Source organism: Hoplias malabaricus, chromosome 7 (genome assembly GCF_029633855.1).
Source record: "Hoplias malabaricus isolate fHopMal1 chromosome 7, fHopMal1.hap1, whole genome shotgun sequence".
Taxonomy (NCBI): domain Eukaryota; kingdom Metazoa; phylum Chordata; class Actinopteri; order Characiformes; family Erythrinidae; genus Hoplias; species Hoplias malabaricus.
The window spans coordinates 40,866,031-40,883,179 of NC_089806.1; the positions used below are offsets into that span (position 1 = coordinate 40,866,031).

General features: G+C 43.9%; 1 protein-coding gene across 1 annotated transcript; it reads left to right on the forward strand.

The window, feature by feature from the left end:
- Positions 1-309: 309 nt before the first annotated feature.
- Positions 310-4,711, forward strand: LOC136702749 (polymeric immunoglobulin receptor-like). The gene is made up of 8 exons (XM_066677889.1): positions 310-358; positions 1,758-2,075; positions 2,579-2,896; positions 3,659-3,715; positions 3,838-3,936; positions 4,026-4,084; positions 4,348-4,413; positions 4,604-4,711. The coding sequence occupies exons 1-8, from the start codon at positions 310-312 to the stop codon at positions 4,709-4,711; spliced, it is 1,074 nt and encodes a 357-aa protein (XP_066533986.1).
- The last annotated feature ends 12,438 nt before the right edge of the window (positions 4,712-17,149 follow it).

Here is a 17,149-nt window from a genome sequence, read left to right on the forward strand (position 1 = left end):
TGACCAGTCCACTGTGTCTGTACCGAGGTCAGTGTGAGGGTGTTTGGTGTGAATCGCTGCAGTAGAAAAAGAGGAAATGGTGAGTGTTCTAACGTTTTTGACAGTTCCTTATCAGAGAGTGTGAACTGCATTCTCACGCAGCTGCTGATGAACACTTTAAGAGTGTGTAGACGACTGATAAGGCTCAGTCTCCTCCAGCTGCTCGGTGCTGGTGGACATTAGACTGTGTGTGTGTGTGTAAACAGTGTGTGTTTAGAGAGAGTGTGGAGTGGTCACTGTACTGGAACTCTGGGAGTTTTACTAGGGACAATGTTGCTGATGTTTTATCTTCTCTTCACTGGACCTCAGGGCTCTGAAGGTGAGTGACACAGTTCTTTAGTTGGTAGCACTTTATAAGAACGGTACATTAATTAACAAGACTTATTAAGTAATAAGCATTAGTAAACACAGCTCTGGGTGTGTGTTCACAGCCCCTAGTGCACTAGTGTGTGTGTGTGTGTGTGTGTGTCTCTCTCTGTGTGTGTGTGTGTGTGTGTGTGTTCACTGGTTAAATGCAGAAGACACATTTTGTTGTAAAAAATTTCATTTTAAAAATATACACACTACATAAATGTTGAGGAGGAAATGATCTGGACACAAACTCAACACATGAATCTTTACTTCCTCAGTAACGTTCCAGGAAGAGTATCTGCATCACACACTTCATCTCTGTGTCACAGCAAAGTGTAGAACACACACAGTAGTGCACCACCGTGTCAGTGTCAGACTTCTGTGAGTCTCCTGTGACACAAAACCAAACCCTAAACCTAACCCTCCATCACACGAGAGGCTTTAGTAGCACTGTGTACATTTCACATTCTCTTTCTGTTTCTCTGTGTATCTTCAGGCGCGGCACTATGTTGTGAACTTTAATCAGTGCCAGTAGGAATCATGTATATTTTGATAAAAGGTACAACACAGTAACCTTTATTAGTGTAAAAATATGTAAATATCAGGACTGTATCATCAGTTATTAATGATTTATGTCATCACAGTGTTACATCTTCTTGTACAGTTCAGATTCAGGTTCATTTCTAGATGATTGGCAGCTGTAATATGTGTGAAATAAATTAAACAGTGTGATATGTATATTAAAAACTATAACATCATAATCTGTGGTCTATAAACACACTACGATTAAGAATTGCGTTGTAGCGCCTCTCCCAAAGCCAGGATAAATATGGAGGGTTACGTCAGGAAGGGCATCCAGTGTAAAAACTCTTATATATCAATGATACGGATCACGGTTGATCCACTGTGATGACCCCTGACTGGAGACAGCAGCCAAAAAAAAAAAAAGAAGGAGTAGAAGAAGAAACACACTAAGATTAAAATCATACAGCGCACACTGCTGTGTCTGTTCCACTCAGCGCAGTGTGACACACACTTACACACCACCACAACGTCAGTGTCACTGCAGCACTGAGAATGATCCACTACCACATCACACCTGCTCTGTGGGGGTCCTGAGCATCAAACAACAGGGTGAAATGGGGATAAGAAAGTATGCAGAGCAACATGTGGATTACAGTCTGTAATTGTAGAAGTATAAAGAGCTCCTCTGTGGTCAGTGGAGCTGAGAGAATGGACAGTGAGTGTAGACACAAGGTCAGTGGTGATAACACGTTGATGTGAGAACGTCAAGCTTCATTTTGAAGAACTTCCACATGTTCAGAGGTGTTTAAAGATGAAGAACATTCACTGCTGTGTTTCTGCAGGATGCACACTGGAAAACCACAGGGAGACAGAAGAGATTACTGCATACACTGGAGAGTCAGTACTGCTGCCCTGTTACTGCACTGACACCAACTCTACACCTGAGACATTCACCTGGAAGAAAGACTTAATTAACAGAAAGGAATGGCGTAAGGTGTCTAATGAGAGCGGTCAGTACAGTAACAGATATCAGTTGTTTAACTCTCACTCTCCAGGAAATCTCTCTCTGCTCATATCACACCTGACTGAAGAGGATAGAGGAGTGTACAGATGTAATTATAAAGGAGCTAAACACACAGACATCACTCTCACTGTTAAAGGTAAAACCTCTCTTTGATAAATCTCCATGATGTTATGATGATGTCAGACTTGAGCAATTGTGTAGTTGATTGTAGTATTCACCATATTACACCACGCCCCCCCCACCCCCAACCTCATTGGCCACCCATTTAAGGTGGAAACAAATGTTTAGACATGACAATTTAGAATAAGAAGCAAACTCCACCTATCCACACTGCCTCTATTTGTACAGAGCGGAGTGGGCTCTAACACGCTTCAACAGTGAATGAGTACCAGAGCACCCTCAATCACCACACGCTATGGAAGTGTAGCTCTGAAAGCAGAACTGAGGAAACACCTTACCTTATAGGTTCCATTATAACTTTCAGTAAAATATTGTATTTAGTAATTAGAAAGATGGTAGGGTAAATTTTAGGGGCAGAATTCTTACATTGTTGTGAGAACGTCAAGCTTCATTCTGAAGAACTTCCACATGTTCAGAGGTGTTTAAAGATGAAGAACATTCACTGCTGTGTTTCTGCAGGATGCACACTGGAGGGCCAAGGGCAGAATAAAAAGATTACTGCATACACTGGAGGGTCAGTCCTGCTGTCCTGTAACTGCACTGACACCAACTCTACACCTGTGATATTCAAGTGGAAAAAAGAAAACAAAACTGGAACACAAAAGAGAGTGGTGTCTAATGAGAGCGGTCAGTTCAAAGGCAGAGTCCAGCTGTTTAACTCACACTCTCCAGGAAATCTCTCTCTGCTCGTATCACACCTGACTAAAGACGACGGAGGAGAGTACAGATGTAATGCTAGCGGACGTGGATTTGGAAAGATCAGACTCAGTGTTGAAGGTAAAGCCTCTCTGATCAATATCCATAATGTAATGATGATGTCAGAACTACATTTATCTTCACTGGTGTCTACAGTTGTGTTGGGGACACTGAGTTAAGCTGAGTTCAGTGCTCAGTTCATGCAGAGAATAGTCTTCAAAGTTTAATTTAAAAATCAAAACACAGACATCCAGAGCAGCACTGGATTCACAGTGTAATCTGTAGCTGGTGTCTCTGGAGGTTGTTGTCTAAAGTGCAGAGAAACAGCTCATATCTCAGCGTGTGGTGGAGGGTCAGCACTGCTCTCCTTCTGTTGCACTCAACTATGAGCTAAATTTCACCTGGAAGAAACACAAACCCAATTTAACAGTTACCCAATAAAAATGAAGTGCGCAGGAGGTCAGCTGCTTAATACTCACTCTTCAAGGAAAATCTCTGTTCATATCAAGTGTGAAAAAGATACAGATTAAATTTTATAAAGTAGTGCTGGTCTTTACCAGTGATCAGAGGTCATCAGTGTGTGATGAATTGTTGAGTGTGTGTGTGTTACAGTGTATAAAGCTGTCTAAGAGGTGAATTGTTACACAATCTCAGAGTTATTGGATGGGTCATAACCCCAGAGTGTACCGTCCCATTGCTCCACAGCCCAGTGCTGAGGGTCTTCATTCTTCTCTAACTGATGTGTAGCAGTGGGTTTGTGGAACCTACGTTTTATGTTTGACTCCAGAGCACCTTCAGTGTCACAGTGTATGTGTAACTCATTAAACTGTTCTCTTCTTGTAGACAACACACCACAACCTACATCTTCTGAATCCACCACTGGGGACCACAGCAGAGGAGGTTCAGTCCCATCATCATCAGTGTCTTAGAAACACAATTAGAATCCATTCATTTCATTAATTTACAATCACAGAGGTTTTTAACCAGAGACCCCCACCATCACACACTCTCTGTTCTTTCAGATTCAGATTCATCAGTCAACTACATCTACATCTGCGCTGCTGTGGGGGCTTCACTGCTGTTGATTGTCCTCGGAGGAGTCTTCTACTGGAGATACAGAGGTACACACACACACACACACACACACACACACACAGTGTTGGGAGCTCAGTCCAGTTGCTGTGTGTGAGTCTCTGCTTTAATTCTACAGCTCAGAGACGAGGACGGACGGAGAGTCAGACAGGAAGTAGAGGAGGTCAGGAGACTCAGGTAAGACCTGCACTACGCCACTGCAGCACAGAGACTGACCTCACTGCTTTTTCCAAACTCCTGAATCCGGGAGCATTCCCTGTGTTTTCCTTTAGTTTTCCACCTCCGCTGTTTCTCTCTCGGCAGTTCTCAGGCTTTTGTTGAGACTCTGTGGTTTCCATCCAGGGTTTAAAGCTGCTTTTCAGATGTGGAGGGAAAAGCTCCATGTGAAGGTTTTATTGTGTTCAGAAAGCGTGTGATTGGCTGAATTTGTGTTTCAACAGGATGATGCTCTGGTGCTGTACGCTACTGTAAACAAACAGGACACACACCAGGAGGAGCAGGAACAGGTGAGTGTTTCTGGAGGAGTGTGTTTACTCCAACATTACACACACATGTAATAACACACACTGCAGATGTATAGAAATGTGTTTTCTAGTTCTGGTAAAACTCACTGTAAGGGGTCAGTGTCACTCTATTTGTTAAAGGTTAATAAGCCCAGGGCGTAACGTAGTGTTTCTGAATGTGTTGTTGCTGCAGGACGATGTGACGTACTCCACTGTGGTCCACAACAAACCATCAACATCAGCACACACACTGCTGGACACTGGAGATACTACAGAATATGCGTGTGTCAAACGCAGTTAATACACACACACACACACACACACACACACACGTATGTTGTACAGTGATAATAATGTGTTGTTATTGTGTGTAGTGTCAGTTGTTGTGCTCAGTCTACAGTAACTTTTCTAATCACTGTGTGGTTTTCTCTCGTCTCTCTACTGCACTTTCTTTATTATAACTTTAAAAATGTTTAATATTTTAATATTTCTCTCAGATGTTTAGAGTGTGTTAATGTTTCCTGTCGGTCTTTTACACATTTATCTTTTAAAGCACATTGTGTTATTGTTTATTTAACAGCGGTCATTAGTGTGTGACGACAGTGATTCAGTGTGTTATAGACACTGTGTGTGTCGTGTTGTGTGTTTATTGTGGTTTCATTAAAAAAATAAGAGTCTCAAGTGACTTTAACCTTTTCTGAAAATGGAGAAAATCATCATCATGGCCTTGAGCAGCCATCAGTGGACGTGACCCGCTTTAACACTCTCTCTCTCTCTCTCACACACACACACACACACTTACTTCCTGTTGAGCCTCTGCAGCAGCGTGTTTCCTCATTGACTTCCTCTTATTGGACTCTCTTCAGCGCACTGGTGGGGGATGGGGGGTAAACACAGATCAGCCATAACATTAAAACCACCTCCTTGTTTCTACACTCACTGTCCACTTTATCAGCTCCACTGACCACACAGGAGCACTTTGTAGTTCTACAATCACAGACTGTAGTCCAGCTGTGGCTCTGCATACTTTGCCAGCCCCCTTTCCCCCTGTCACAGAGGTGGTGATGAGGTGATGACTCAGTGCTCTGTGGTGTGTTGTGGTCAGTTTGCCGTGAGAGAGGTCAGGTACCGACTCAGGCCCAAGGTATTAGATCTCCATCACTCCAGAGAACACAGTTCCACTGCTCCACAGCTCAGTGCTGGAGGGGGTCACACCCTTCTAGACAACACTTGGCATTGAGCATGGTGACTCTAGACTCATGTACAGCAGCTTTATGGCCTCCCATTTAATCCCATACTTTTCTATGGAGATCTGTGCACGAGTGAATGTCTGTGTCCACAGTGGGGGTCTATGATTCAGATGGAGGCTGTGTTATGTTGTGTACACTGTTGCTAGGTTGCAGCACACAGACATGTTTCCTTTCAGGTCCTGTGCTTCCCTTCTTTGGTAGAGTCTTAACCACAGTGGTGGGGGGGGGAGCTTGGTTGGTTGCAGCTTGTTGTTCATTATCAGAGCGGACAGCCACTGTTTTATCTGCCTTTGTCTGATGAAGGCCTCACAACTGTTATTTCCACTGAGCTCCACTATAACACCCCACTGTGGACACAAACAATGAAACTGGATGCTCTGGACCAGCTGCACAGCTTAAGGTCACTGTGCTCAATGTCAAGTGTGGGCTAGAGGGGTATAAAGACCCCCAACAATGGGCTGTGGAGCAGTGGGACTGTGTTTTCTGGAGTGATGCAGCTCCATCCAATCCCTTCAGCATGAGTTAGACTGGAACTAATCATCCACCATCAGCACCTGACCTCACTAATGCACTTGTAGCTTTCATCAACCCCTCACAGCAATGTTCTGAAGCCACCCCAGAGTAGAGGCTGTTACTGTAGCAGAGGGGGAACAGGATCATAATCAACACCCTTGAGTTGTTGGATGAGCAGGTGTCTGTAAACATTTGGTCAGAGAGTCACATGCAGAAGTTTGGGCACCTCCCCCTCCTCACTTCTGCATTGCTGGTCTCATTTCAGCATGGCTGGTCACTGAAACTGTGTGTGTGTTATTTCTGTCTGCCTGCTGATGGTCAGAGAGCGCTCTCTTCTCTCTCAATGCTGACATCTGCTTTTCACACTTCTTCTAAGGCTGAGACCACATGGGGATTATGGGTAATGTGGTCTTTTACTCTGTGTCTGTGCTCTATTTCTCTCTCACACACAGACTGTGGGGACTACAACCCATATGTATCTAATACACAATGAAGTGACATTCCTGAGCCCTGTACATGCTCTGTCCAAGGTCCTGAAGCTCCATTCTCCAGCTCAGTTTCAGAACCATGAACAGTAGAAATCTGGTCTAAAGCTGAACAACCCACAAGAACAGTAGTGAGGTCAGGGACTGATGTTAAATGATTATTTCTGGATCACAAACACCACTCCAGCTCCTCCCAAATAGACTGGAGCTCCATCAGTCTACCGTCCTCAGTTCCACTGCTCAACAGCCCAGTGCTGAGGGTCTTTATACTGCTCTAACTAGTGCCTGGAGTGCTCTATATTCTGTGTTCTGTGTTGAAGAGAACTGACAAAACCACAGACTCCTGCACCCAGAGGACCACACAGAGCCTTCTGCACCGTGACAACACTCACCACTTCCTCACTGGTGCTCCACCATTTCACAGCTCAGAGAATCCCACACTGATGAAGCTGAGAAGGTCTTAAGGGTCTTCAGACCACAGCTGCTCCTGGTTTTTAATACAATATCAACAAATATAACATTCATATGGGTTCTGTCCAGATGTTTGACAGATGATGAGAGTGATGTAATGCTGAAATGTCAGGAGAGACCTGTGGTCTGGGAATTCTATTTCCCAGAAGGCACTGCATTAACATACTCTGCTAATAATATAACTAGTAAAAGGACTGAAGACCTGTACACATCCAAATTTTATGTGATAGTTCTTTCAGTTGGAAAATCAACAAAACCTTCAGACCAGTTCCATTTCACAGAGATCAGTGCAATGTCAAACATTCAGAATTGTTACAAATTAATCTTAGTTTTCAGATTATTCAAATCCATCTCGTGTTTTACCTCCAACAGTGAGTATGATTTCTCTGTGTTCACCACCTCCGATGTCACACCTGGAGACTCCTCCATCCTCTTCAGTCAGGTGTAATATATCTAGAGTAATAACCTGGAGCGTGCTCATTTAAAGCCTCACAAATTTGCTGCTTCTCTGACTCTGACTCCATATCACACTCCATGAGTCGTTGTCTGTATTGAGTTTCTGTCCCAGGTGAATGCCCCAGAATCAGCCTGTATGTAATTGCAGTGACAGGGCAGCATTAAAAGATCTAGAAGTGTCTGTGTGCATGAGATACAGAGCAGATATGACCTGAGACCCTCGTTGGTCCACCTTGTAGATGTAAAGTCAGAGACATTAGCTCATCTGTCACTGCACAGTGTGTGTCGGTCGTCCTCTAGTCCTTCATCAGTGACACAGGACACTGTTGGCTGGATGTTTTAAGTCTGTGGACTGTTCTCAGTCCAGCAGTGAGACTGAGGGGTTTAAAAACTTCAGCAGCTATTGCTGTCTCTGATCCACTCACACCAGCATAACACACACTAACACACCACCACCACAACATCAGTGTCACTGCAGCACTGAGAATGATCCACCACCACATCACACCTGCTCTGTGAGAGTCCTGACCATTGAAGAGAACAGGATGAGATGGGGAAATGAAAGTTTGCTGAGGAACAGATGAACTACAGTCTGTACCTGTAGAGTGGTTTATCCCCCCCCCCCCCCCCCCCCACACACACACACAGTCTAATGTCCACCAGCACTGAGCAGCTAGAGGAGACTGAGCCTTATCAGTCATCTACACACCCCCAAATGTTCATCAGCATCTGCGTGAGAACTCAGACCATACTCTCTTATAAGGAACTGTCAGAGTCATGAGAACACTAACCACTTCCTGTTTTGTGGGGCCTCATTACTTGACAAACTCACTTTATATTTCTGACTGCAGAGGAGAGAGTAGATGTGAAAAATAAAAGTTAGAAATGCTACTTTAAATTCTGTTAAATATTGATCACTGCTGGTCAGTGAATGGATCAGTTCTAGAGGGAACAGTAGGTGTGTGGTCTCTTTAGAGCACATTGACCGTGGCAGAGTTTCCACTCTCATGGGTGGGGTACAGACAGTAAGTGATTCGAATGTTGTCTAAAGCAATAGCTTTTTTGTGAAGTGAGGACCACACCTGATGTAAACAGGGCAATGAAGGGGAACTCAGAAGGTCTTGGACTGGAGTTCTGGGCGGCTTCTTCTAGTGGAGAGTGAAGCCAGAGCCCACTTTGCCTGACAGATTCACTGGTGAAAGAGGAGGGGAGGGGTGGTGGTGGGGTGTGAATTTCATCACGAGAAGGTGAGGAGAGAGGAGTGTTTTTTTATAGGATGCGTAATGGTGAAGAGGAGGAGTCTGGGCCTGGTCCTTCTTCCAAGTTTTTTTCATAACTCCATAAATGGGGGGATTGATTTGGGATAGGAGAGGTCTTGTAGTCATAGGTATGAATTCACCTTAAAGGCTGGACATTGCATTGTAGTCAACTTTAAGACAGAAGCGACATTAAGATGATTTTAGTGATGACTTGATGGGTCGAGTTAGATCCAGTTTCAGGTTTGAATCTCAGCAGAGCCACATCAGTCAGTGGGTCGGTATGTCAGCCCTCCTACTCACATCAAGCATGGGTGTCTGTTAGTTCATGTGATGAATCTGGGCAGTTTTGTTCTCCCCTGATGATCTACAGTTCAGTGTGTTACTTGAAAGACAATTGGAAAAAAGTCTCTTGGAGGTCTCTTTACCACTGGAGGAAGCAGATGTTTACTTACAACCAGTAAATTAAAGCCAACATGATTCAATTTTCTTACAATTCAGACAAACCTCTGTTGTCTTTTACAATGTCCCTTTACAATAAATACATATCCTGCTTTAACATGCATTTGCCCCTCCCCACCATTTCTCACACACCCTGTTGGGCTTCTGCAGCAGTGTACAGAGGTGATGATGATGTGGTCTGTGGTGTGTTGTAGTCAGTTTGTAGATGGTTAGAGAGATCTTGGTCCCTCTGCTTCCTCTCTGTTGTCATAGTGACAAGGCCACATTGTGGTTAGAGATGGGCCCTGATTCTCTCTGAGGGTGTTTTAACACTCGTGTCTCTGTGTAAAACCAAGGCTGAAACTGTCAGAGTGGTCACTAATGTAACAGTAGCCCCTCGGTAAAGGGTTCAAACTCAAGACTGTTGGCTATTAGACAGGAGTCCTACAGGGGGAGCTGCTGTGAACTAGGGAAAATAGACCCAGGAGCAGAGTATTCTGGTCTACAAGGGGTTAACTGAACACAAACATGATCAATAAACTGGAACATATGATATTTTGAATTTACTCATGAATCTATAATTGTTTTTTTACATTAAAGTGTTTCATGAAATGGACTTAAACCCAGCTGTTCACATCACACACATCTGCAGGTGTATCTCAGTAGAGTGGCCCACACTGACCAGTCCACTGTGTCTGTACCGAGGTCAGTGTGAGGGTGTTTGGTGTAAATCGTTGCAGCAGAAAAAGAGGAAATGATGAGTGTTCTAAGGTTTTTGACAGTTCCTTATCAGAGAGTGTGAACTGCATTCTCACGCAGCTGCTGATGAACACTTTAAGAGTGTGTAGACGACTGATAAGGCTCAGTCTCCTCCAGCTGCTCGGTGCTGGTGGACATTAGACTGTGTGTGTGTGTGTGTGTGTGTGTGTGTGTAAACAGTGTGTGTGTAGAGAGAGTGTGGAGTGGTCACTGTGCTGGAACTCAGTGCTGTTTTACTAGGGACAATGTTGCTGATGTTTTATCTTCTCTTCACTGGACCTCAGGGCTCTGAAGGTGAGTGACACAGTTCTTTAGTTGGTAGCACTTTATAAGAACGGTACATTAATTAACAAACTTATGAAGTAATAAGCATTACTAAACTCAGCTCTGTGTGTGTGTTCACAGCCCCTAGTGCACTAGTGTGTGTGTGTGTGTCTCTCTCTGTGTGTGTGTGTGTGTGTGTGTGTGTGTGTTCACTGGTTAAATGCAGAAGACACATTTTGTTGTAAAAAATTGCATTTTAAAAATATACACACTACATAAATGTTGAGGAGGAAATGATCTGGACACAAACTCAACAAATGAATCTTTACTTCCTCAGTAACGTTCCAGGAAGAGTATCTGCATCACACACTTCATCTCTGTGTCACAGCAAAGTGTAGAACACACACAGTAGTGCACCACCGTGTCAGTGTCAGACTTCTGTGAGTCTCCTGTGACACAAAACCAAACCCTAAACCTAACCCTCCATCACACGAGAGGCTTTAGTAGCACTGTGTACATGCTGTGAACTTTAATCAGTGCCAGTAGAGATCATATACATTTGAGAGTTTTATTTTGATAAAACGTACAACACAGTAACATTTATTAGAGTAAATGTGTAAATATCAGGACTGTATCATCAGTTATTAATGATTTATGTCATCACAGTGTTACATCTTCTTGTACAGTTCAGATTCAGGTTCATTTCTAGATGATTGGCAGCTGTAATATGTGTGAATTAAATGAAACAATGTGATATTTATATTAAAAACTATAACATCATAATCTGTGGTCTATAAACACACTACGATTAAGAATTGCGTTGTAGCGCCTCTCCCAAAGCCAGGATAAATATGGAGGGTTACGTCAGGAAGGGCATCCAGTGTAAAAACTCTTATATATCAATGATACGGATCACGGTTGATCCACTGTGATGACCCCTGACTGGAGACAGCAGCCAAAAAAAAAAGAAGGAGTAGAAGAAGAAACACACTAAGATTAAAATCATACATGGCAGCACTGCTGTGTCTGTTCCACTCAGCGCAGTGTGACACACACTTACACACCACCACAACGTCAGTGTCACTGCAGCACTGAGAATGATCAAACAACAGGGTGAAATGGGGATAAGAAAGTATGCAGAGCAACATGTGGATTACAGTCTGTAATTGTAGAAGTATAAAGAGCTCCTCTGTGGTCAGTGGAGCTGAGAGAATGGACAGTGAGTGTAGACACGAGGTCAGTGGTGATGACACATTGTTGTGAGAACGTCAAGCTTCATTTTGAAGAACTTCCACATGTTCAGAAGTGTTTAAAGACGAATAACATTCACTGCTGTGTTTCTGCAGGATGCACACTGGAAAACCACGAGGAGATAAAAGAGATTACTGCATACACTGGAGAGTCAGTACTGCTGCCCTGTAACTGCACTGACACCAACTCTACACCTGAGACATTCACCTGGAAGAAAGACTTAATTAACGGAAAGGAATGGCGTAAGGTGTCTAATGAGAGCGGTCCGTACAGAGGCAGAGTCCAGCTGTTTAACTCTCACTCTCCAGGAAATCTCTCTCTGCTCATATCACACCTGACTGAAGAGGATGGAGGAGAGTACAGATGTAATTATAAAGGAGCTAAACACACAGACATCACTCTCACTGTTAAAGGTAAAACCTCTCTTTGATAAATCTCCATGATGTAATGATGATATCAGACTTGAGCAGTTGTGTAGTTGATTGTAGTATTCACCATATTTCACCATGCCGCCTCCCCCCCAAACCTCATTTGCCACCCATTTAAGGTAGTAATACATGTTTAGACATGACGATTAAGCAAAGCAAATAAGAAGCAAACTGCACCTATCAACACTGCCTCTATTTTTACGGAGCGGAGTGGGCTCTAACACACTTCAACAGTGAATGAGTACCAGAGCACCCTCAATCACCACACGCTATGGAAGTGTAGCTCTGAAAGCAGAACTGAGGAAACACCTTACCTTATAGTTTCCATTATAACTTTCAGTAAAATATTATATTTAGAATTATAAAGATGTTGGGGCAAATTTTAGGGGCAGAATTCTTCACAATCTTTAAACAAAGTCATGGAATGCATCCATTCATCCATTCATTCATTCATTCATTTATTGCCTGTAAACACTTATCCAGTTGAGGGTCGCGGTGGGTACAGAGCCTACCCGGAATCACTGTTGGGAACGTCTATAAAGACGTCTTCTAACGCTCTGTTTGTGATGAAGCGAGTGTTGTGCAGGTGATGACACATTGTTGTGAGAATGTCAAGCTTCATTTTGAAGAACTTCCACATGTTCAGAGGTGTTTAAAGATGAAGAACATTCACTGCTGTGTTTCTGCAGGATGCACACTGGAAAATCATGGTCAGAAAAAAAAGATTACTGCATACACTGGAGGGTCAGTCCTGCTGTCCTGTTACTGCACTGACACCAGCTCTACACCTGAGATATTCAAGTGGAAAAAAGAAAACAAAACTGGAAAACAGAAGAGAGAGGTGTCTAATGACACCACTAATTTCAAAGGCAGAGTCCAGCTGTTTAACTCTCACTCTCCAGGAAATCTCTCTCTGCTCATTTTAAACCTGACTAAAAACGACGGAGGAGAGTACAGATGTAATGCTAGCGGACGTGGATTTGGAAAGATCAGTCTCACTGTTAAAGGTAAACCCTCTCTGATCAATATCCATAATGTAATGATGATGTCAGAACTACATTTATCTTCACTGGTGTCTACAGTTGTGCAGGGGACACTGAGTTAAGCTGAGTTCAGTGCTCAGTTCATGCAGAGAATAGTCTTCAAAGTTTAATTTAAAAATCAAAACACAGACATCCAGAGCAGCACTGAATTCACAGTGTAATCTGTAGCTGGTGTCTCTGGAGGTTGTTGTCTAAAGTGCAGAGAAACAGCTCGTATCTCAGCGTATGGTGGAGGGTCAGCACTGCTCTCCTTCTGTTGCACTCAACTATGAGCTAAACTTCACCTGGAGGAAACACAAGCCCAATTTCACAGTTGCCCAATAAAAATGAAGTGCGCAGGAGGTCAGCTGCTTAATACTCACTCTTCAAGGAATATCTCTGTTCATATAAAGTGTGAAAAGATACAGGTGAAATTTTATAAAGTAGTGCTGGTCTTTACCAGTGACCAGAGGTCATCAGTGTGTGATGAATTGTTGAGTGTGTGTGTGTGTTACAGTGTATAAAGCTGTCTAAGAGTTGCATTGTTACACAATCTCAGAGTTATTAGATGGGTCATATCCCCAGAGTGTACCATCCCATTGCTCCACAGCCCAGTGCTGAGGGTCTTCATTCTTCTCTAACTGATGTGTAGCAGTGGGTTTGTGGAATGTACGTTTTATGTTTGACTACAGAGCACCTTCAGTGTCACAGTGTATGTGTAACTCATTAAACTGTTCTCTTCTTGTAGACAACACACCACGACCTACATCTTCTGAATCCACCACTGGGGACCACAGCAGAGGAGGTTCAGTCCCATCATCATCAGTGTCTTAGAAACACAATTAGAATCCATTCATTTAATTAATTTACAATCACAGAGGTTTTTAACCAGAGACCCCCACCTTCACACACTCTCTGTTCTTTCAGATTCAGATTCATCAGTCAACTACATCTACATCTGCGCTGCTGTGGGGGCTTCACTGCTGTTGATGGTCCTCGGAGGAGTCTTCTACTGGAGATACAGAGGTACACACGCACACACACACACACACACACACACACAGTGTTGGGAGCTCAGTCCAGTTGCTGTGTGTGAGTATCTGCTTTAATTCTACAGCTCAGAGACGAGGACGGACGGAGAGTCAGACAGGAAGTAGAGGAGGTCAGGAGACTCAGGTAAGACCTGCACTACGCCACTGCAGCACAGAGACTGACCTCACTGCTTTTTCCAAACTCCTGAATCCGGGAGCATTCCCTGTGTTTTCCTTTAGTTTTCCACCTCCGCTGTTTCTCTCTCGGCAGTTCTCAGGCTTTTGTTGAAACTCTGTGGTTTCCATCCAGGGTTTAAAGCTGCTTTTCAGATGTGGAGGGAAAAGCTCCATGTGAAGGTTTTATTGTGTTCAGAAAGCATGTGATTTGCTGAATTTGTGTTTCAACAGGATGATGCTCTGGTGCTGTACGCTACTGTAAACAAACAGGACACACACCAGGAGGAGCAGGAACAGGTGAGTGTTTCTGTAGGAGTGTGTTTACTCCAACATTACACACACATGTAATAACACACACTGCAGATGTATAGAAATGTGTTTTCTAGTTCTGGTAAAACTCACTGTAAGGGGTCAGTGTCACTCTATTTGTTAAAGGTTAATAAGCCCAGGGCGTAACGTAGTGTTTCTGAATGTGTTGTTGCTGCAGGACGATGTGACGTACTCCACTGTGGTCCACAACAAACCATCAACATCATCACACACACTGCTGGACACTGGAGATACTACAGAATATGCGTGTGTCAAACGCAGTTAATACACACACACACACACACACACACACACACGTATGTTGTACAGTGATAATAATGTGTTGTTATTGTGTGTAGTGTCAGTTGTTGTGCTCAGTCTACAGTAACTTTTCTAATCACTGTGTTGTTTTCTCTCGTCTCTCTACTGCACTTTCTTTATTATAACTTTAAAAATGTTTAATATTTTACTGTTTCTTTCATATTTTTAGATTGTGTTAATGTTTCCTGTCAGTCTTTTACACATTTATCTTTTAAAGCACATTGTGTTATTGTTTATTTAACAGCGGTCATTAGTGTGTGACGACAGGGATTCAGTGTGTTATAGACGCTGTGTGTGTCGTGTTGTGTGTTTATTGTGGTTTCATTAAAAAATAAGAGTCTCAAGTGACTTTAACCTTTTCTGAAAATGGAGAAAATCATCATCATGGCCTTGAGCAGCCATCAGTGGACGTGACCCGCTTTAACACTCTCTCTCTCTCTCTCTCACACACACACACACACACTTACTTCCTGTTGAGCCTCTGCAGCAGCGTGTTTCCTCATTGACTTCCTCTTATTGGACTCTCTTCAGCGCACTGGTGGGGGATGGGGGGTAAACACAGATCAGCCATAACATTAAAACCACCTCCTTGTTTCTACACTCACTGTCCACTTTATCAGCTCCACTGACCACACAGGAGCACTTTGTAGTTCTACAATCACAGACTGTAGTCCAGCTGTGGCTCTGCATACTTTGCCAGCCCCCTTTCCCCCTGTCACAGAGGTGGTGATGAGGTGATGACTCAGTGCTCTGTGGTGTGTTGTGGTCAGTTTGCCGTGAGAGAGGTCAGGTACCGACTCAGGCCCAAGGTATTAGATCTCCATCACTCCAGAGAACACAGTTCCACTGCTCCACAGCTCAGTGCTGGAGGGGGTTACACCCTTCTAGACAACACTTGGCATTGAGCATGGTGACTCTAGACTCATGTACAGCAGCTTTATGGCCTCCCATTTAATCCCATACTTTTCTATGGAGATCTGTGCACGAGTGAATGTCTGTGTCCACAGTGGGGGGGGGGGGGTGCACCTTAACGTAGCTGGGGGTCTATGATTCAGATGGAGGCTGTGTTATGTTGTGTACACTGTTGCTAGGTTGCAGCACACAGACATGTTTCCTTTCAGGTCCTGTGCTTCCCTTCTGTGGTAGAGTCTTAACCACAGTGGTGGGGGGTGGAGCTTGGTTGGTTGCAGCTTGTTGTTCATTATCAGAGCGGACAGCCACTGTTTCATCTGCCTTTGTCTGATGAAGGCCTCACAACTGTTATTTCCACTGAGCTCCACTATAACACCTCACTGTGGACACAAACAATGAAACTGGACGCTCTGGACCAGCTGCACAGCTTAAGGTCACTGTGCTCAATGTCAAGTGTGGGCTAGAGGGGTATAAAGACCCCCAACAATGGGCTGTGGAGCAGTGGGACTGTGTTTTCTGGAGTGATGCAGCTCCATCCAATCCCTTCAGCATGAGTTAGACTGGAACTAATCATCCACCATCAGCACCTGACCTCACTAATGCACTTATAGCTTTCATCAAATCCTCACAGCAATGTTCTGAAGCCACCCCAGAGTAGAGGCTGTTACTGTAGCAGAGGGGGAACAGGATCATAATCAACACCCTTGAGTTGTTGGATGAGCAGGTGTCTGTAAACATTTGGTCAGAGTGTCACATGCAGAAGTTTGGGCACCTCCCCCTCCTCACTTCTGCATTGCTGGTCTCATTCCAGCATGGCTGGTCACTGAAACTGTGTGTGTGTTATTTCTGTCTGCCTGCTGACGGTCAGAGAGTGCTCTCTTCTCTCTCAATGCTGACGTCTGCTTTTCACACTTCTTCTAAGGCTGAGACCACATGGGGATTATGGGTAATGTGGTCTTTTACTCTGTATCTGTGCTCTATTTCTCTCTCACACACAGACTGTGGGGACTACAACCCATACGTATCTAATACACAATGAAGTGACATTCCTATGCCCTGTACATGCTCTGTCCAAGGTCCTGAAGCTCCATTCTCCAGCTCAGTTTCAGAACCATGAACAGTAGAAATCTGGTCTAAAGCTGAACAACCCACAAGAACAGTAGTGAGGTCAGAGGCTGATGTTAAATGATTATTTCTGTATCACAAACACCACTCCAGCTCTTCCCAAATAGAGTGGAGCTCCATCAGTCTACTGTCCTCAGTTCCACTGCTCAACAGCCCAGTGCTGAGGGTCTTTATACTGCTCTAACTAGTGCCTGGAGTGCTCTATATTCTGTGTTCTGTGTTGAAGAGAACTGACAAAACCACAGACTCCTGCACCCAGAGGACCACA

Bases quoted from the DNA above. Each gene is read 5' to 3' on its own strand.
- LOC136702749 (XM_066677889.1), top strand. From the start codon at position 310: ATGTTGCTGATGTTTTATCTTCTCTTCACTGGACCTCAGGGCTCTGAA. The intron at 359-1,757 runs GTGAGTGACACA...GTGTTTCTGCAG, and splicing joins TGGACCTCAGGGCTCTGAAG to GATGCACACTGGAAAACCAC. The intron at 4,085-4,347 runs GTAAGACCTGCA...GTGTTTCAACAG, and splicing joins GAGGAGGTCAGGAGACTCAG to GATGATGCTCTGGTGCTGTA.